At 35.1% G+C, this 21223-nt stretch overlaps 2 protein-coding genes across 2 annotated transcripts in view; one reads left to right on the top strand and one right to left on the bottom strand.

Annotated features, from left to right (window-relative positions):
* Window positions 1-2479: 2479 nt before the first annotated feature.
* Window positions 2480-21223, bottom strand: part of NSUN3 (NOP2/Sun RNA methyltransferase 3) — a 56738-nt gene continuing 37994 nt past the window's right edge. The window contains exon 6 of the mRNA XM_069475052.1: window positions 2480-2779. Within this exon, the coding sequence (XP_069331153.1) occupies window positions 2518-2779 (262 nt within the window). The 3' untranslated portion in view covers window positions 2480-2517. The remainder of the gene's footprint in view (window positions 2780-21223) is intronic.
* The window catches only part of PROS1 (protein S), a 218026-nt gene continuing 204633 nt past the window's right edge, over window positions 7831-21223 (top strand). Inside the window, exon 1 of the mRNA XM_069475051.1 lies at window positions 7831-7834. The gene's annotated coding sequence lies outside the window, so the exon portion shown is untranslated. The remainder of the gene's footprint in view (window positions 7835-21223) is intronic.

The following is a 21223-nucleotide window of genomic DNA, read 5'->3' as shown; positions in this document are numbered from 1 at the left end:
ATATCTGATGCTTTAAAAATTCAGTACAAACCATTTAAATGCATTACATTTATTCATAGTCTATTTCTGAAACTAGTAGCTGTTCAGCGTGCTGATGGCAGGGAGAAGTTAATGTGTTGGTAAGCAACCTAAATTTTTATAAATCTATTTTGAAAGTAACTCAAAGCCACAGAAAGTAATATCAATTACTCCTAGCTTTTCCATTGACACTGCAAATCTGCTCCAAATTTCCATTCTTTAGTTCAGCTTCTATAGGAAAAGGAAGGCACAGAACACCTCCATGGGATATTTCTGGGTACTAAAATCACAAGAGTACTCCTTTAGAACATGCCCTGAACTACTTCAAAGGGTTTTTCCCAAGTATTGATTAATCCTTTGATGCCCTGGGCATAGGTAAGGTAATTGCATAAACGGGAAAAACTAAACAATGAAGAATAGGGGTAAAACTAATTGTTAATCTTGAGTGTTTCTATAACCTATACTCTATGAGACAGCATAGTGTAGGGAGAAGTGCCTGGGCTGTGGAGTCAGTTTTAATCTTTGCTCCACCATTTACTTACCAATGTAGCCTTGGCAAGCTACAAATAGCACTGAGCTTCAGTTTTCTCAGTCACAAAAGGGGGTTATATGACTTACTCCTGGATTTGTTTTAAAGATCAAAAAAGATAATATATATAAAGAATTTTTAATCAAATAGTCAATGTTCAATAAATGTTAGCTGCTTCATTATAATTATTGTTAATAAAATGAAATGTGTAATATATATAAATACATATATGCATTTTCCAGTAATCATAGGAAAGTCTAATCCAATGGCACACCAAGTATTCAGATTAAGCTTCATTCCATTATATGGGGAAAATAATGACATTCAACAAAATACACTAAAAATTTACTCCATAATTAACCTATGCAGAAGAAATCTACTTTTTAAACCTATGATATCTGAAGACAAAATGTCAAATTAAAAAAATAATCCAATAAGCACAAACAAAAAAACAATAAAAATCTTTTCCATCATCATTAATCTTCAGTATTAACTCAATATATTTGATTGGGTCCAAGAGAACTAGCTTTACTCTAAACATATAGGTTAAATATGAAGAAAGAAATGGTTAATAGAATGAAGATACAGAAAAAATATTCTTCCTAGGAACTTTCCAATTATATGAACCCAGTTATACATGCTTGCAAAACAAAAAAATAGTTAATGAGCAAATAGTCTCTAAATGCACAGAATGTAATGAACAATTCAAAAGTATCCGGCTTCAGCAGAATTTTGTATTTCTATAAACAGAGATTTTTTTTTATATAAAAAAAGCTAATTTCCAAGTAGATATAGCCTTTTGAAATACGCTGCATAATTTTTCTTAATAGTTGGAAAAATATGTTTGGACTCTAAGTAAAGTAATTTCTGGAGAAAATGCATGATCCCAAACTGAGGCTAAAACCCTAACTACATATAAAGAAGTATATACAATATTCCTTGGATATATGTAAATAGGGAAAGTCACTTAGTAAATGGTATTGGGTTTTGGTAATAGTATAATCCACTCTCATTAGGCCTCTCCCTCTTTTGCATTAATATGTGACATCATACTCTCATATAACATTTTATAACAAAGTGAAATAAAAAGCTCTTCCAGATTGCCACTGTAAGATAATCAGATTCTCTAGCGCTCATTATGACTGCAATTATGTAACAAAACTCTCCAAATATAGTGCAGTTATTGCAGTTATTAATCATTCTGGTTTTGTTTCAAGTACTTGCTTTATAGCCTTCTGGATAGACTCCCTTATTCTATAAGCTGAATGTCGAAAGTCAAACATGTGCATGTGAATCTGCTGTTCTAAAGGCCTTTCAACATAATTTAGCCTTTCAATTTGTATTTGTGAATACAAAAAAAAAAAGTGGGGGAAATAAAGTGGGTGTCAATAGAGTCACTGACCTTTATAGTAAACAGAAGATAGTCCTTAACAGAAAACAACTTCACAAATAAGAAACCTATTTTTTTAGAACTAGAAATAGTGCTGTTTAAACAGTTAGTCTCAGAATACCAATCAGCTCTTATAGAAAAAGAGGGGAAAAACTGAAAAATCTATACATTTGATAAAGATGAAAACAGTAAGAATCATGGTAAATGTGCATTTTTAAAGGTTCAAAGCACCAACATCATGGATACTCTGTAGTTCTAAACATTTTATGCATTAAACCATGTATTCTGATTAATTTAACTATAAAATGCCAAGTAAAAGACAGAAGATTTATTATACAGAACAAACACCATCTGCACCACCTTAAATCACTGCAACAGATAAATTTCTAGGAAAAAAATACACCTGATTCTCAAGCCTAGATTCTGAGATGCTAAAGCATTAAATAAATAGGACTCCAAACAGACCCAGAGAAAGTGACTGCATAATTATTTAAATATTCATATGTAGTAAGCTCAGAAAAATAAATATAATAACACATCAACATAATTTACAAAATTCATGTCACCATTTTCCTGTGCTTCATGATTTTTTCAATTTGGCTACATACATTGGTCCCCAGGCTTTGCCCTTATCTGGAATCACCAAGAGCCCACATTCCTGGTCAGTGGGAGCAAATGTGAAGTCTTGGGACCAAGTCCTTGCTATTCCCTTAATGTCCACAGGCATGATGTTATTGTGAGAGTTTAAAATTTCACTGATTACATCTTGATTTTCTGCCCTGGAAAGTGTGCATGTAGAGTACACGAGTAGACCTCCAGGACGTAAGGCCTTAATTGCAGACCTGTGTGTAAGCAGAAAAATGCAGAAGGTTAGTGAGGTACATTAAAAGGAAACTAGGGGGTCTGAGCACAAGAAGATTACATACTTGAAGCTAACCTTACTCTGACTCAGACGGTAATAACTTGGGATGTTTTCTAGCATTACACCTATCCCTTTCTAACTTATCCCTGGATGACTTAGAAAACGACAATCAGATCAGTCAACATGGAAAAGACAGAGTGTCTTTGACTGGTTGGTTGTTTTGTCCTTTTGAAAGTAGGAGGATGGGGGTAAACTATAGAATAATGTCTTTGAATCAATGGAAGTGAAAGTAAAAACAAAGATATTAATTGAATGATATATAAGAAACCATTGATTCCATTCTCCCATATATTGCAAGTTGGGCAACCCGGTAAAAAGTTCTTATCTAAGAAAATTGAATAGCCTATCTGCGGAGACCTAAGACAGCCACTGTAGGTGTTGGCTTCTAATTTAAAGACCTCTGCATTGTACCTTGAAGAAAGCCTCCGGAGTAACAGCTAGCTGATCATAAAGTAATATCAACAAGTAAAAAGGTCTCACCCTTAAAATAAACCTCTAGTATTTTTATTGTCTTATTAGTAAGTAAAAATGTATAACCACATCCTTGCAATAGTGAATTGTGCTGCCATAAACATTCGGGTGCAGATGTCTTTATTATAGAATGTCTTTTGCTCTTTTGGGTAGATGCCTAATAGTGCTATTGCTGGATATCGGATGGCATTTCTATTTTTAGCTCTTTGAGGTATCTCCAGATTCTTTTCCACAGAGGTTGCAACAATTTGCAGTCCCACCAGCAGTGTAAGAGTGTTCCCATCTCTCCACATCCTCACCAACATTTGTTGTTTTGGGATTTTTTTTTTTATTTTTTTTTTTTGAGACAGAGTCTCACTCTGTTGCCCAGGCTAGAGTGAGTGCCGTGGCTTCAGCCTAGCTCACAGCAACCTCAAACTCCTGAGCTCAAGGGATCCTCCTGTCTCAGCCTCCCGAGTAGCTGGGACTACAGGCATGCACCACCATGCCCGGCTAATTTTTTCTATATATATTTTTAGCTGTCCATATAATTTCTTTCTATTTTTAGTAGAGATGGGGTCTCGCTCTTGCTCAGGCTGGTCTCGAACTCCTGAGCTCAAACGATCCGCCCACCTCGGCCTCCCAGAGTGCTAGGATTACAGGCGTGAGCCACCGCGCCCGGCCGTTTTGGGATTTTTTGATAGAGGACAATCTCACTGGGGTTAGATGATATCTCATTGTGGTTTTTATTTGCATTTCTCTAATGATTTAGAGATGTTGAGCATTTTTTTATATGTTGATTGCAAGATAAGGATGAAAACTACTTAAGCAATGTGGAAGTAAAAGAACAAAATAAACAATAAATAAATGACCTAGCAAGAAACAGAAAATTCAAGGGACAAAAGAGAAATAAGATCTAATAAATGCAGAAAGATCAGCAAAGATATAGCACCTATAAAACAGTAACAGAAAGCCATGAAAAAGGACCAAGAAGAACGATCTTAGAAATAAAATATATGTTTCCCAAAATAAAGAATATTCAATAGAAGTATTTAAAATTAAGGTTAAAGAAAACTCCTCCCAAAAAGTAGAACAATAATAGATTCACTGAAAATGAGATAGGGAGGATTAATCAAATAGGTCCAAAATTCAATTAATAGGGGTGCTAGAAAGATATTATAAAGAATTGGGGGAGGGGGAGTTGAATCAATGAAATAATAAAAGAATTTTCCAGAGATAAGAAAAAAATATGAGTTCTTCAGATTGAAAGAACTTATCAAGAGGCTAGCATATTGATTATTATTTATTGAGCATCTATTATGTGCTGAGTATTGTTCCAGGTGTTGGGTACATATCAATAAACAAAACAGACCAACAAGAAAAAAATCCCTCACCTTTATGAAGCTTACATTCTAGCTAGGGAATATAGAATATAAAAAATAGGCCGGGCGCGGTGGCTCACGCCTGTAATCCTAGCACTCTGGGAGGCCGAGGTGGGCGGATTGTTTGAGCTCAGGAGTTCGAGACCAGCCTGAGCAAGAGCGAGACCCCACCTCTACTAAAAATAGAAAGAAATTATATGGACAGCTAAAAATATATATAGAAAAAATTAGCCGGGCATGGTGGCGCATGCCTGTAGTCCCAGCTACTCGGGAGGCTGAGACAGGAGGATCCCTTGAGCTCAGGAGTTTGAGGTTGCTGTGAGCTAGGCTGACGCCACGGCACTCACTCTAGCCTGGGCAACAGAGTGAGACTCTGTCTCAAAAAAAAAAAAAAATAAAATAAATAAATAAATAAATAAATATGTTATAGGCTGAATTGTGTCCCTCCAAAATTCATCTGCTTAAATCCTAACCCCCAGTACCTCAGAATCTGACTATACTTAGAGACAGGATCTGTAAAGAGGTAATTAAGTTAAAAGCAGATCATTAGGGTGGGCCCTAATTGAATATGACTAGCAACCTTACAAGAAGAGGAAATTTGGCCACGGTATTATGGAGGGAGGGCCATATGAAGAAGATACAGGGTAAAGGTAGTTATCTACAAGCTACCAAGAGAGGCCTCAGAAGAAACTAATCCCAGCAACACCTTTATCTCAAACTTCTAGCCTCCAGAACCATGAGAAAATAAACTTCTGTAGTTAAGCCACCAGTCTGTGGCATTTTGTTATGCAGCCCTGGCAAACTAATACAAAGTATATACATACACATTTAATATGTAAACACACACATATACAAACATAAATACATATATGTATACACACATATATGGATATATGTATAAACATACATATACATACATGTATGTTTGCATATATTTTTTACTTAGTAAGCAATTAAGTATAGGTTCTATGAAGAAAATTAAAGTAGAAAGAAAGGATTAGGAATGCTTGGATGGCTGGGAGATTGCGATTTTAAATCAGACAGTTAGAATAGGATGCCATTTCAGAAAGTGACCTTTGGACAAAGACCTGAGGAAGTAAGAGAGTGACCCAAGCAGATATCCCAGGGAAGAGCATTCCACACCACAGGAATGGCCAGTGAAAAGACCCTGAGGCATGTTCAAGGAAAGTTGGGGCCAGTGTGCTGGAGCAAGATGAGTGGGCATGGTAGTTTGTGATGAGATCAGAAAGTTAAGAGGAAGAGGAGGTACAGGGTCTTGTTGAAAACTGTAAAAACTTCAACCCTCTAGTGAATGAAAAACACCCATATTTAGATACATCACTATTAAATTTTAGGACTTCAAGAATAAAGAGAAGATGCTCAATGCCTCCAGAGAGAAAAATGGGTCACCTATTAAAAGTCCAGGAATCAGGCTGGTATCAGTACAGTAGTACATTCCAAATCCTAGGAAAAAGCCATTTAAAGTGAATCTTATTTGCAGCCAACCCATCAGATAAATATGTAGGAGGAATACAGAAACTTGCAGATATCTGATGACTCAGAAATTTTAACTCTAGCAAAATGAGGAGGTAAATCAAGAAAGAGGAGAAATGTGACCCAGAAAAGAGTGAATGCAACACAGGAAAACAGTGAAGGGAGTGCCTTTCAGTGGAACTCTGATCATGACATTGAACTAATAGAAAAGGAAATTTAATTCTAACATATTCCTCCATTCTGCAGTAGACAATACTTACAGAAGTAAACAATATACACCACTTATTGGTCTTTAATGTTCAAAATCACTCCATAGGATGATCTTAGTAATGTTTCAGAGTAGATTATAAACTCTCAGAAAGGATACTATCAACCTTGACAATGTAAAAGTACAAGTACAGTTGTAAGCCAGTGGGACGTGGAAGGGAGGGAGACATGGCAGGCAGGGTAGGCAAGTAAATACTCTTATTGTATGAAAGGAGAAACCAAGAGATAGTTCCTAATTATTTTTAAAAAGAGAATAAAGAGAAATAAAGAGAAAAAGAGAATAAAGGTTGAAGTGAGTATAAGAGGAACTTTCCACCACTAGCATTACAAGAAATGTAGATCTGAGTATACACAAGTTTCAGAGTTGACTCAGGGAGAAACTGAGAACAGTGTGTAATTACAGGGTGCAGGGTAGTGTGACATGGGAGAAGGGTGGTGGAAGTGAGATTAATCCTAACCACAGGTCAGTAGTCAATGTCTAAAATTGATATATTTTTTAAAAAGGATAAACACATTATTTACAGATTTGAGGGTGACCTGAGAATAAATTAGGAACGGAAATAATGAGAAGCTGCCTGTGAGGAGTAAGAGAGGGAGGAATGGCAAAAGAAAGTTCCTTTTCACTAGAAGCTCATTTATATTTTTAATTTTTTACTCATGAGTTTTATTTATATAGTAATACAAATTAAAGGGCAGATTTGACAGGAGACTATCAGAACTTTTCCCATGGAGGTCAGTTACATATATTTTTTAAAATTTTTTGACTGTTAAGGGATAATCTCTTCAGGAAATTTATTCCCTGAGGTCCCAGATAACTAAAATTTTATGGTATCCAGAATTTCAATACTTCCCATGTATTCATTTATTGAATAAAAAATATTTTGGGAGTGTCTACCACTTAGGGTCTACTTACCCGTAAGTGTTTGTTGTTTAGTCTCTAAAAAACCTTGTATATGTATCTTCTCCTCACTTTTCACTGTCCTCTAAATATCTCCCACAAAAATAGAAGAGGCTCATATCTAGACATCAGAGATGTGAAATGTTAAGGGATAACACCCCATGGTAGGAAGAATAATGATCACTCAAAGATGCCCACATCCTAATCCCCGGAACCTAGAAATATGCCATTTTACATGACAAAGGGATGTTTGCAAATGTGACTAAATCAAGGGTCCTGTGGTGGGAGATTATCCTGGATTATCCGAGTGGCCCAATGTAATGACAAAGGTTCTTACACATGAAAGAGGGAGGCAGGAGAGTTAGAGAAGGAGGTGGGATGGTGGAAGTTAAGGTTGGAGTGACAGGACTACTGGCCAAGGCCAAAGAGCAAAGGTATGCATGTGGGCTGCTTCTGGAAGCTGGAAAAGGTGAGGAAACGGATTCTCCCCTAGAGCCTCCAAGGGGAACACAGCTCTGCCAGCACCTGGAGTTTAGCCCCATGAGACCCATTTTGGACGTCTGACCTCCAGCAGTGTAAAGATAATAAATTTGTGTTATTTTAAGCCATTAAGTTTGTGGTAATTCATTACAGCAGCAATAGGAAACAACTAAAACACACTTGGTGATGGCTTTTTTCTTGTTTTGACAGCGACACACTAAGGCATACACTAAAATTGTGTAAGTTATAACTACACTCCTCCATTTTGGATCATTTTCTACTGACTACAGCAATAAGTATAAGATTTGCTTTACAAATGTTGGATTATTGTGGAAGGGATAAATGCAGTATTTTAATGCAGATATTTTTAAACTCCCATTAAAAGGACTGATTTTGGTCCTAGTTCCTCAATTAGCAAAGCCAATGCTTAATCAAGTATGATTCTTCCTCATTAAAGTTGTACAAAAGTACACAGAAGCCTCATCATTTACAAACAATATGTTCCTGGCTTAATGCAAATTTAAATTAATTTAAATTAAATTAATAATGTTCCCAATGTTGGCTGATTCTTCTTCTTTGTTTTCATTTTAACATTCATAATTTATCTTTCTAAAATTAGGTCGGTATAACTCAACTGCCCACATTAATTTCTAAAGAAAAAAAGCTGTGTGTGTTAATACAAAGGCTTTATTAACAAATTGAGTTAATCTCAAAACCCTAGAGAAAAATGTTAGGGATTCCTGTCAAACGGTTGTTACTGTTTTGCAGCTGCTGGTTATTGTTTAAATATCATTTTTATCCTTTTTCTTCTATAGTTATGGATTTTGAAAGCACCATAAATTTGTATTCAAAGATCAAGGAAAGCAGACAATCTGCAAGTACTCGCTCCCAGAATTTATAGCTAGGATTTTTCTATACTGAGAATTATCTTATGCCACAGATGACATTTTTCTCATGAACTGAACCAGTCCATATTGAGGTCTACCACGAGCTTTGTAGGAAGTATCAAATGATCTCTATAATTAGAATTTATCAATATACATAATAGTTTCTTTTAAGGCTAGAACATTCAACAGCTCCATAAGCAGATTAATTCAATGATTTAAAGACCAATACTTCTGGTCTTGGTTTTCCAATACAAATTAACAGATGTCTTTTACTATATACTAAGTGAAAATTAATATACTCCTAAAATATACGTACCTAAATACGTAGTATCCTATCCACTAAAGTGGTCTCTAGCTAGAGTAAATCATCTGCTTCCATAGGAATTCACACATATTTTCAAATAGTACACAAGAAATAAGCAATTATTGTTGTAGGTTTTATCCAACTCATAAACAGAGAACTATATATGTATTTGTATAACAGTTAGATAGTGGGTGCGAGAAGGACCGTTTCAGGAAGAGAAATGATTCAATCAGAACAGAAGAAACACACTGCTTGGTGGGTCTTAACCAACCCACTAAGAACTTAAAATTCTGGAGGGGTAAAGACATTTAGGAATTAAAGAAACTTGAATAATACTAATAAACTTTGGCAAAGCTGTGGTATTGACTACATAAAAAAACAAACCAGGATTAGAGAAGGAAAAAAAAAGACAGATTGGATTTGGGGTCTGGTAGAAGTCAAAAGGATTTTTCTCTATGCTTGAGTAAATTTCTGTGCCATGCAAAGTTATTCATGTTTTGTTTAATAAAGGAAGAAAAACTAAACAACCAACTAAAGCAACATCCATTTTGGCATAACAGTATCCTCTGCTAACCTTCTCCAAATGAGTCATGGCTCCTTCCTTGGCTTTTCAATGACTCTAAGTTTTATGGTTTAACAAAATCCTTAGTAATGTGATATTATTCACCTGTGTTGTAACCACTAATTATATTGCATGAAATTACTACAAATCATGTTGTATTAAGACTGACATTATTTACCACTGAACTATAATAATAACAGTGAGCTTTCTAATAATACTTAAAAGTAGAAGTCAGAAAAATACGTCATGACTAACAGTAGAAGCAAAAGTATTATTTGATCAGATTAGGTAGAATGCTAACCTAATATTCTGAAATGGGAACTAGTAAACGTTATCTTGGGTGTTACATATTATTCAATACAAAATGTCCAATTATAATGCAAAGCTGGGAGAAGTACTTCCTTTGTTTAATTTATATACCATAATTGTACATGTTTTGGGGGTACAGGTGGTATTTTGATACATGTACACAACGTATAATGATCAAATCAGGGTAATTGGGAAATACATCCCCATAAACATTTATCTTTCCTTTATGTGGGCAACATTACAACTCTTCTGGATATTTTGAAATATATTAACACAATAAATTATTAAGTATAATTTCCCTACTATACTATCAAATACTAGAACTTGTACCTTCTAACTAACAGCATTTTTGCATTCATTAACCAACTAGTCTTCACTGAGGGATGTACTTCTAAAGGAAGCAGAATTGCCACATAATATAACTTCTTTATAACATATATGAAACATATATATTCCCCTCAGAAGCCTCCCACATAAGCATTGATCAGGCTTAAACTCTACTTGAAATATGAAATAAGATTCTCTCTCACAACATTGCTGTAGGAAACAAAGCTGATTTTGATTAATAGTATAGCATAAAATACAGTGGGAAATGCTTTTACCCCAAGTACTCCTAAGAAAGAAAGAATGAGAGCTTTCTTGCCACAGAATATATTCCAGAAACCCTGTTGTTAAATGGTAGATATTAGCTATACAACTTTCCCCAAATCTTTGGTTGTCTTTCAGTGTATTATGAAATAGGCTGAAATGCATTTTGTGTTTGAACCACATAGTTAATGAAGCAGCTAAAAACAAAATAAAACATATTCTTAAAAAATAAACCATTGTATAGAACATAATGTTAAATTTTCCTCATTTACAAACACAAAATCCTTGATAGATTTTTGGCAGTTCACAGAATATTCTTGAGTTGTACTTCAGGTCTACTATCCCTTATGCTCCATTGTGAAATCCAAAAAGCTCTGAAACCTACAGGTTTTTTTTATTAAGTTATGACAGGTTCCTTTGGTCTCAATATCTGACCTAAACTGATGTATGGCTATTTATAACTGAGACTTACTTCATGTGGTTTAATTATTCATATGTTTTGCTCAAAAAGCATTAATATGTTTGATTATGGACTATTGCTCCAGACCCTACTGCAGGAAGGGTTTTATCATATACCCAATATATATTCTATTACCTTTTTAAAATAAAAAAAAAAAAAATTCTGAATTCTAAAACACATCTGCACTTAAAGGTTTTGAATAAGATTTTGGGCCTGTGTTTTAGATTCAAATCAGCTACATTGCAAAGCTACACAAAATATCGTCTTTAATATATCTATATGTAATACTGGCCTCATAGTTACATAATAAAAGCTTAATTTAATTACTTTTTACAAGTAAATCACTTAAATGTTAATTTTAAAAAGCATGAGATAGGCAAATCTACTAATAAACAGTCTATATGATGGAGTTCACCAGTGTTTTCTTATTCTAATATAAGGTAAGAAGAAAAACTGGATTGTTTTGTGTTCTCTTAATTCACCAAGGGTTCCTTCCCCCAGCCACCCAAGTGTTTTGATTTGTGTGTATTTTTAGTAAACACTTTGTACAATCAATAATAAAGCCATTTTTTGAGGCATTCATTCTGTCTTTTCCAAAATTTAATGTATTGCCTTTCACTGAAGTTCTCCATCCTTGAAAAATTTGCTTAGAGAAAAACAGAATCAAGCCTCAAGAGCCATTTAAGACACTGGCTCAGAAACAAGATGAGAACATGTTGCTTTCCCAGAACAAAAAGAAAGATCACCTTTACATATCCAGACTAGTTCACAAAACCTTCCAACTATTACCCAGTAAACTATAGTGAGCAAGGAAAATAAAAATGGTTATTTGACTTTAATATTTCAAAGAAAAAAAAGTATTACTTTAATGATAGCATCAGTTCAATGACCTTGAAAACTAAAACAAAATAAACAAAACCTAAAATGTTTTGAAACCTTGACAGCTACTAGAGTTCCAAAGAAAGAATATTTCAAAACTTAACCAAAATTTAAAACATGATGCAGGGTGTCCTATTTTTCCTATGACAAATCTCTGAGTTTCAAACATAGAATGCTATTTTTATAAATAGCTATTAAAACAACCTAACGCATTTAAAAAATATAAATTCCCTTTCTCTGATCCATTCTTCTGATGCTTGATTAGAAAATTTGGCATTCTGTTGGGAGGGTCAGTGTTAATTAGATCACTAAATTTAACTGTTTTCTGCATTTAAAAAGGACTGAGCCCAAAGTGCAGAAAAAAACAATCAGCACAGCAACAGTGCCACCTTTTGACCAAAACAGAGAGTGTTTTTCTCCCCCTTTTTATTAATTCTCCATGACTTACCTTCAGGAGATAAACAATTTCTTTTCATGTCATCCTTGTAACAAGTTTGAAATTATAGTCACTATCTTGCCTACAACAATTTCTGGCGCATAAATAAAGGAATCATAGATGTCTTTAATCTTTAAAAATTAAGACTACAGTTAAATACTATGATTAATATATTTGCGCATCTTTATTCACATCCCTTTCTTCACCATTAAAGCATCAAGACAATAGTACCGGTACGTTGGATGTAAATATGGGCAAAGGGAAACAATCAAATGAGATAGATTTGAAGATTCCTTCAATGCCACAATATTAGCAGGCTTTTCCCCCTAGAAATTCTAGCATTATATATTTTTTAAAATCAAGCAACTTTGTGGTAATTTTAAGAACTTAAAATAAGCATAGGAGCATCAATCCTGCAACTGTTCCATTGGGACCATTTAATATTCAATTAATATTTCAGATATCCTATATAAGCCTACTTTATAAGCCTACTTGCAACTTAAAGAGAGAAGAAAAACAGTTATATAATTAATAATGTAAAAAACGTATGGCAGCCACATCTATTTATCTCATTGCCCAAAAGACAGTTAAACTAAGTCCAAATGTGAAAAGGTGAAATGCTTCCAGAGGACATTGGACACACAGTACATATTCCTCCATAAGAAAATTTGTACTCTTTCTTTAGACTAGAATAGAATCTTCTTGAATAAAAGGAAATATGGTTTGGTCCAGGAATCAAACAAGATGTGGATTCCTATGTTAACTGAATGTAGGACATGTGATCAGCTTAGTTAATAATATTACCTTATGTTTATTTGGTGCTTTACTTAAAAAGCACTTCATTCACAGAGGCTTAATAAAACCTTACGAGGTGAGATGTACAAGGTAAATAGACCCAATTTATCAAACCAAGGGTCACGAAGACTCTGACTTGCCTGAAGTTGCACAGCTAATTAATGTAGCACAAAGAATGCCACCCAAATCTAATACCAGGAGAAGGACTGCAAGCTTTACCACTGCTATATACCCTGAAGCAAATATCACAACTGCTAAAATAAGTATGGAATCTGGGGCAATAAGACAAAGACACCACATGCATATATTTTACCATCCCAATTGTCTCAAATACTCATTGAAGGTAAAAAATAACTATATACCTTTAGGCACTTTTAGCATAAAGAAACTAAGAATTAACAGATCTGAAGCAATGACGTACTATGTTGGCTACTAGTCCTTTTGTGGAGCATGCAACCCCCACCTATTAAAGTGCTGCTGTACAGCATTTATGATGAGGTCAACAGAAACAAATACCTCATGCAAAGAGATAATTTGAATCTCTTCATCACAGATTGGCATTTAAATGATAGTTTTGAAGAATTTTAATCAGTTAGACTCAAGGGTTAGAAACTCAGAAGTATTTAATTTATTAAAATTTCAAATAACATGGAATAATGTGGTATTTATTTCAAATTCCAAACAATTTGGTAATTCATTTAACCATATTTCATTTTCACAATTCTAAAATGTAGATAAAAATACTGTTCTCCTCAGAAGCTTGTTTTTCTCAACAAGAAAATAAGTACACAATCAGCCTGTATTAAAAAGCCTATTTTCTGTCATTCATCCTCAACTTTGTGAAACTTGCTCCCACTTTGGCTTCCTGGACACTATTCTTTCTTTGTTTATCTCCTAATTCTATGAAGTCCCCTTTTAGCCTTGTAATCTACCTTTCTTCTTTTTTCTATCCTTAAATATCAGTCCTCCCTAGAATTTTATCTTTGGTTTACCTCTTTTTCCTAAAACTAAGTGTTTTATAGATATTACCTCATTAGGTCTTTCAATTAAGTTCTGAGACATGAATTACTATTCTCACTTTGCAGATGAAAAAACTAAGGAAGAGAGTTAAGTAACTTGTACAAAGTCATTCAAAAAGTGTCCAAACCAGTATTAAAATCCAGGCAATATAGCTCTACAGCTCATGCTCTTAACCACAGTTATCCTTGACACTTTCTTTTCCTTCCCACTCCAGAGCCAATCACCGAATTCTATTCTATGGAAAATATCTGCAAATTTCATCACATCTCTATTCCCCGCCCATTCAGTTAGTTAAGGACTTTGTCATCTACTTCTTGATTATTGCAAAATCTTTCAAATCGGTTTTCTTGCTAAAGGACTTTCTTGTTCATTCTCTTTGCATCTTCCAACGTTACGTGATCAAGGAATTTCCAATTTACAGCAGACACTTCTAATTATTCTTCAATATCTGTTCTCACTTCCTTCTGTAGTAATGGGATTTGTAATTGGGCAGCTAAGGCTAATTTCCTAAACTGCCTTGCAATAAAGGTAGTAATATGACTAAGTTTGACTGATGATATGTGAGAAGTAATGTTGAATTAGGCCCCTTCACTCCGTGTCCTACTAGTTGCAATGCAGACTAAACAGCAAACACTGGAACAGCTATTCTCTACTGTGAGGTCAAAGATTGGGCCTGCATCCCGCATGATTGTGGAGTCTGGAAATTTACTGATTGCCAGGATAACCAGGAAGCCTACCCATACTTTTATTTAAGTCCCTGTTATTTTGAATCTCTTTCTCTGTGACATTAGAAGAAAAACTGTCTTAACAAATACTGAATTTGGTGCCACATGTGGGATTTATTTAGCAGAATCTAAGTGTAGAACTAGCTTAGTAAGCAGGTAAGAGGGCAATGTCAAAACCACTACAGTTTAGAAAGCCAGTGTGAAGGCTGGGCTAATTTTTGGTTGAACTTGGCTGAGCCATGGTGCCCAGATATGTCAAACACTATTCTGGGTGTGTCTGTTGGGGTATTTTTGGTGAGATTAACATTTGAATTGGTAGACTGAGTAAAGCAGATTTCTCTTCATGATTCAGGTGAGCCTCATCTAATCAGGTGAAGAACTGAATAGAATGAAAGACTGACCTCCTTGGAACAGGAAGGAATTCTCCAGCAGATGGCCTTTGCACTTGAACTGCAACACTGGCTCTTCCCTGGACCACCAGCCCTCTAGCCCACCCTGCAAATTTTGAACTTAGTCTCCATAGGTGCATCAGCCAATTCCTTAAATAAATCAATCTCTCTCTCTCTCTCTCTCTCTATATATATATAAAGTCATGCACCACATAACATTTTGATCAACAGTGGACAATGGTCCCATAAAATGATAATAGAGCTGAAAAACTCCAATTGCCTCCTATTTAGCATACTATACTTTTATCATTATTTTAGAGTGTACTCCTTCCTCTAAAAGAATTTTTTTTAAATAACTGTAAAACAGCCTCAGGCAGGTCTTTCAGGAGGTATTTCAGAAGAAAGCACCATTTTCATAGGAGAGGACAACTTCATGTGTGTTACTGCTCCTGAAGACTTTCCAGTGGAACAAGATACAGAGGTGGAAGACAATGATCTTGATGATCCTGATCCTGTGTAGGCCTAGGCTTATGTGTGTTTTTGTCTTTCTTTTTAACAAAAAAATTTAAAAATGAGAAAAAAATTTTTTTAATAGAAAAACGCTTATAGAGTAAGGATATAAAGGAAATATTGTTGTACAGCTGTACAATGTGTTTATATTTTAAGCCAAGTGTTATAACAAGAGTCAAAAAGTTAAAAAATACTAACAAGTTTGTAAAGTAAAAAAAGATACAGTAAGCTAAGGTTTATAAAAGAAAGAAAAAATTTTTTAATAAATTTAGTGTAGCCTAAAGGTACAGTATTTATAAAGTCTAAAGTAGTGTACAGTAATACCTTAAGGCTTCACATTCACTCAGCACTCACTGGTTCACCCAGAGTAGTTTCCAGTCCTGTAGGCTCCCTTCATAGTAAGTGTATACAGAAGTACCATTTTTTATCTTATATGTCATATTTTTACTGTATCTTTTCTATGTTTAGATACACAAATATTTACCATAGTGTTACGATTGCCTACAGTATTCAGCATAGTTAACATGCTGTATAGCTTTGTAGCCTAGGAGCAATAAGGCATACAGCCTAGGTGTGTAATAGGCTATGCCATCTAGGTTTGTGTAAGTACATTCTATGATATTCATACAATGATGAAATCACCTAAAGACACATTTCTCAGAATGTATCCCTGTTGTTAAGTGACGCATGACTGTGTATATATGTGTGTATATACACATATACACATCCTATCCATTCTGTTTCTCTGAAGAACTCTAACAGGGCCAGTGACCCTTACTATGCCATACCAAAACATGTAATAAAATCATTGTTTATGATATCTTGGAAGACAGACTACATCCTAACAATGTTTACATAACTCTAGGGTAACTAGAAGAAAATCTCAAAATGTTAGTGTATGTTAATGAGAGAAAACTCGGGAAAAATCTGGGGAATTTGGACACAGAGACAGAAGAAACACAGCTCTGTGAAGGAAGGCTCTCTGCCTGTGGATTATAATCTAAGCCTACTGAAAATTCAGCAGTTTGGACCTTGTAGGGTTGAAAAGTTTCTGTACCCTAAAGTGAAGCAGTGATAAAAAGATATCTCTAAAGCGGCGTTTCTTACAGAGATAATATAGTGGCCTCCATCCTTACTCAAGCACTTCCAAGTAAATGTTCTTGTCCAAACAATGGGAGTAAGTCCCAAAGCAAAGATGCTGCTTCCATACCTCTCCCAATAAAAAGGAGTAAATTTCAGATACAATATGAATACACTTCAAAAACACTACACTGAGAGAAAAAAAAAACAGATAAAAGAGTACATGTTTGATTACATTTTTATGAAGTTTGAGAACAGGGAAACTAATCTAGGGTTATAGAAATCAGAAAAATGGTTGCCTTTGGTAAAGGGAATGAATGGATTCTGAAGGAGTACTAAGAATCTTTCTGGGATGAATAAGAATGTTCTATATCTTGATATTGTTACCTATATAATTGTCAAAACTTCTTGAAAATACATGTAGCTTAGTGTACACACACATTGTTACAGATCCACTGGCTCAACCTGTAGGTAGAGGACAGCAGCTGTACCCACGGCAACTCCAGGAATCACAGGACCTTCCTTCAGCTTCTCCCAATTCTGGACCAGGTTCCTGTGCAGCCCCATGGCAGAATGCACTAGCTTTTCTGTGGATTACCCACATCATCAAAGCTGGATGCTCAGAGACATGTTTCCTCTTTGTCCTCATGGGTCCCACTGTGCCTTTACTCTCCCCCACCTGATGTGCTGACTCCTGGCCCTGCTCACTTCACGGCTAGCACCAGAAGTAGGAGCACAATTATACAGACTTATGTAGACTACGTAACAGTTCCCACAGTTGAATAAGATCTATTAATAATTCCAATAATGAATCCCTTACGTTATTTACAGGGATTTTTTTATCTGACTAAACTCTAAACAACAGTTAACAAATACCTCTGCCCCCATGAAGCTAGAAAGACACTGTTGTGCAATTAACTAGCAAGTCAGGGAGTTAAAATTAATTCATTGCCTCTTTTTAGATGCTTAGCAAGTTTTAATGCTTACACAAATTATTTTTCACAAAAATCGTGTGTCCTTTTGACTAGGTGAACTTTTATTCAGCCTCCAAGACCCACTTCAAAGCTCACATAGTCTTTGAAACCTTCACTGATTCCCCATGGAATTTCTCTTTATTCTGTTTTTCCCAAGCAATAAATTTTCAGCTGCTTGAAAACAGGGTTAATGTTACATTCATTGTGTATTTTTTATATATAGCACAACTGGAAAGTATGTTCTTAGAATATATTTATTAAATGAATGAATGCTACCTTAATTAATAGGCAGGTCAGGAAGAGAACTTTTCAGTGTAAAATCAAGGGTTATATATTTTTTTTTTTCCCAAGAAAATTCAGAAGAGAGAAGAAAGATATTTAATTGCAACTAACATGCAAAAATTCTGAGTAGGGAACAGCTAAAGCAACCTCCAACTTTTATGTTATAGAACAGACAGAAATGAAAAAGGCCAAAGCCTTTATTTGGGGGAAAAAAAAAAAAAAGACTAAAGCTTCTGTTAACAAGTAATTTATAAAAATAAGAAAGGCTTTTCTTCTTGCCAACATGGGTCTTAGATAATAAACTCTTAAAGAAAGTAAAATAATCTATTCACGAGGGCTACTACCTAGCAATTGTGGTATCGTTTCTGATTGAATAGAACCGTTTGGTAACTTTTAGTAAGTAAACTTGGATCTATGAAAAACTATGGCCACTATTCTAAAATTGAGATATGAGGTACCAAAAATGCCATTAGGACATTTTAAAATTTCATTTATTCCTGACAATTGTCTTTCTAGAAACAAAAGGGAAACCTAACATGAACTTAGTGGGGAAGAGTAGTTTGATTTAAAAGGAAGAAAATAGATCTAGTTTTTTAAAAATTAGCCTAATTTGACATAGCAATAGAAATATTTTAACTGGTATAATATAATTTAATAAATAGCAAAAACATCTTTAAGCAATCTGTATGAGCTCCACAAAGCTCTGTCTCTGACTTTTTCTTTTTTTTTTGCCTCCTCCTAACTCTAATGTATAATTCCTCTACCTTTCATTTCTTTCCTTCCCCAAAGCATTTTGGGGATTTTTCTTTCCTTTCCTTTTGCTTCCATCTCATATTAGCCTGTTGGCCTCTAGTATTCCTTTCCAATTTTTCTGTTGTTTCTTTTCAGCAGTTCCTGTTTCTTTCAGTTTTCCACTGCCTATTTCTCATCATTGCACTCTGTCTGTATCAGTTTACTATTTCTGCTGGCAAACAGCCCCCTGGGCAAGAAAGCAAATAAAAAATCCCTACCACTATTATGTACTACGACTAAAGAAAACATAAGGTGAAAAGTTGAAGCTCATGTACAATCTATCAAATAAATGCAGATTTAAAATTAAGTTTTACAGTACTATAAGCATCTTAAACACAGATATTTCTAGGCTGATAGTGCCATCATCAGTTTTAAAGGTACTATTTTAGAAGCCTTGAGGGTACCTTTCACTGTGCTCACAGTAAGTAATCAAATTTCTAGATATCAAACTGTTTATTATCAAAGAAATTCTGTAAATTCATGATAAAGAAACATGAGCTGGCTATTTTCAGAGATACTATACCCAATGGCTATTCTTTTGTCAGTCTAAGAAACAAAAACAATGCTGATAATTATCTTCTTTCTACTGACACTAAGTTTTTACATTGAAGAAGGAATATTTCTTATACAGTACTAGTAGAACAAAGGAATGATATGAGATGCTCCTGAAAGAGATTATAAATGACAAGTTTTAACATATTTATTACCACTTTCCACTTGGAGATCTCATCGTTAGTACCTCTTCTCAGCAGATCATTACCTCATTAGTATGGGAATGGGGGGTAGGGATTAAAACCTCTCTGCTAAAATTGAACATAAGGAATCCAGTTTTGTGTTCTTAAATTAGTAAAGAGTGACAACAGACCCACATTAGGCCTGCCTAACTTCAAGACCCGGTCTTTGATCTATCACCCATAGTCTCTTCCCTCATATAAAGAAAAAGAAACAGCTTCTGCACAGCCAAAGAAACAGTCATGAGAATAAACAGACCACCTACAGAATGGGAAAAAATTTTTGCATACTACACATCAGATAAAGGACTGATAACAAGAATCTATTTAGAACTCAGGAAAATCAGCAAGAAAAAATCAAACAACCCTATCAAAAAGTGGGCAAATGACATGAATAGAAATTTCTCAAAAGAAGATATAAGAATGGCCAACAAACATATGAAAAAATGCTCAACATCCCTAATCATCAGAGAAATGCAAATCAAAATTACAATGAGATATCACTTAACTCCAGTGAGAATGGCCTTTATCAAAAAGTCCCAAAACAACACATGTTGGCGTGGATGTGGAGAGACAGGAATACTCATACACTGCTGGTGGGACTGCAAACTAGTGCAACCCCTGTGGAAAGCATTATGGAGATATCTTAAACAGATTCAAGTAGACCTACCATTTGATCCAGCAATACCATTATTGGGCATATATCCAAAGGAACAAAGGTCATTCTATAACAAAGACACATGTACCCGAATGTTTATAGCAGCACAATTCACAATTGCAAAGATGTGGAAACAACCCAAATGCTCATCAATTCATGATTGGATTAGTAAACTGTGGTATATGTATATCATGGAGTATTACTCAGCTATAAGAAATAACGGAGATACGACATCTCTATGGTTCTCCTGGAGAGAGTTGGAACTCATTCTATTAAGTGAAGTATCCTAAGAATGGAAAAACAAGCATCACATGTACTCACCAGAAAATTGGTTTCCCTGATCATCACCTAAATTCACATCTGGGAATGATACCAATCAGATATCAGACTGAGGTGGGGGGTGGGGGGAGGGGATGGGTGTATGCCTACATAATGAGTGCATTGCGCACCGTCTGGGGAATGGTCACGCTTGAAGGTGCTGACTCGGGGAGGAGGGGGATGCGAGGAGGGAATGGGTATATACCTACATGATCAGTGCAACGCGCACTGTCTGGGGAACAGTCACGCCTAGAGCTTTGACTTGGGGGGACAGGCGGTACATGGGCAACGTATGTAACCTGAACTTCTGTATCCCCCATAATAAGCTGAAATAAAGGAAAAAAAAAAAAAGAAAGAAAAGAAACAAAAAGCCTTCAAGAAAAACACCAGAATTGACCTGACTTTGCTCATGGCAAAATGTGTTTATAAATGAACAGAGATTGCTTATCACTGATTTAAATGATTTAAAAGGGTTTTTCAAACTTTCTTTTTTTTTTTTTACTAAGAAGAAACTTTCTTCAAATAAATTTCTACAAGTTTAACCAAAGATCACGATGCCTCTAATTGGATTTGGTGTGGTGGACTAAGGGGATCTCCTGGTCATCCCTATTTCTTCCATCAAGACCACCCCCGAAACAATGCCACAGAACCCCTATGTCTTTATAGAGCAGAGTTTGAAACTCAATGGCCTAAA

This window comes from Eulemur rufifrons, chromosome 7 (genome assembly GCF_041146395.1).
Source record: "Eulemur rufifrons isolate Redbay chromosome 7, OSU_ERuf_1, whole genome shotgun sequence".
NCBI classification, from domain to species: domain Eukaryota; kingdom Metazoa; phylum Chordata; class Mammalia; order Primates; family Lemuridae; genus Eulemur; species Eulemur rufifrons.
The sequence above is the reverse complement of the archived record's forward strand: the minus strand, read 5'-3'. Positions and strand labels throughout refer to the sequence as shown.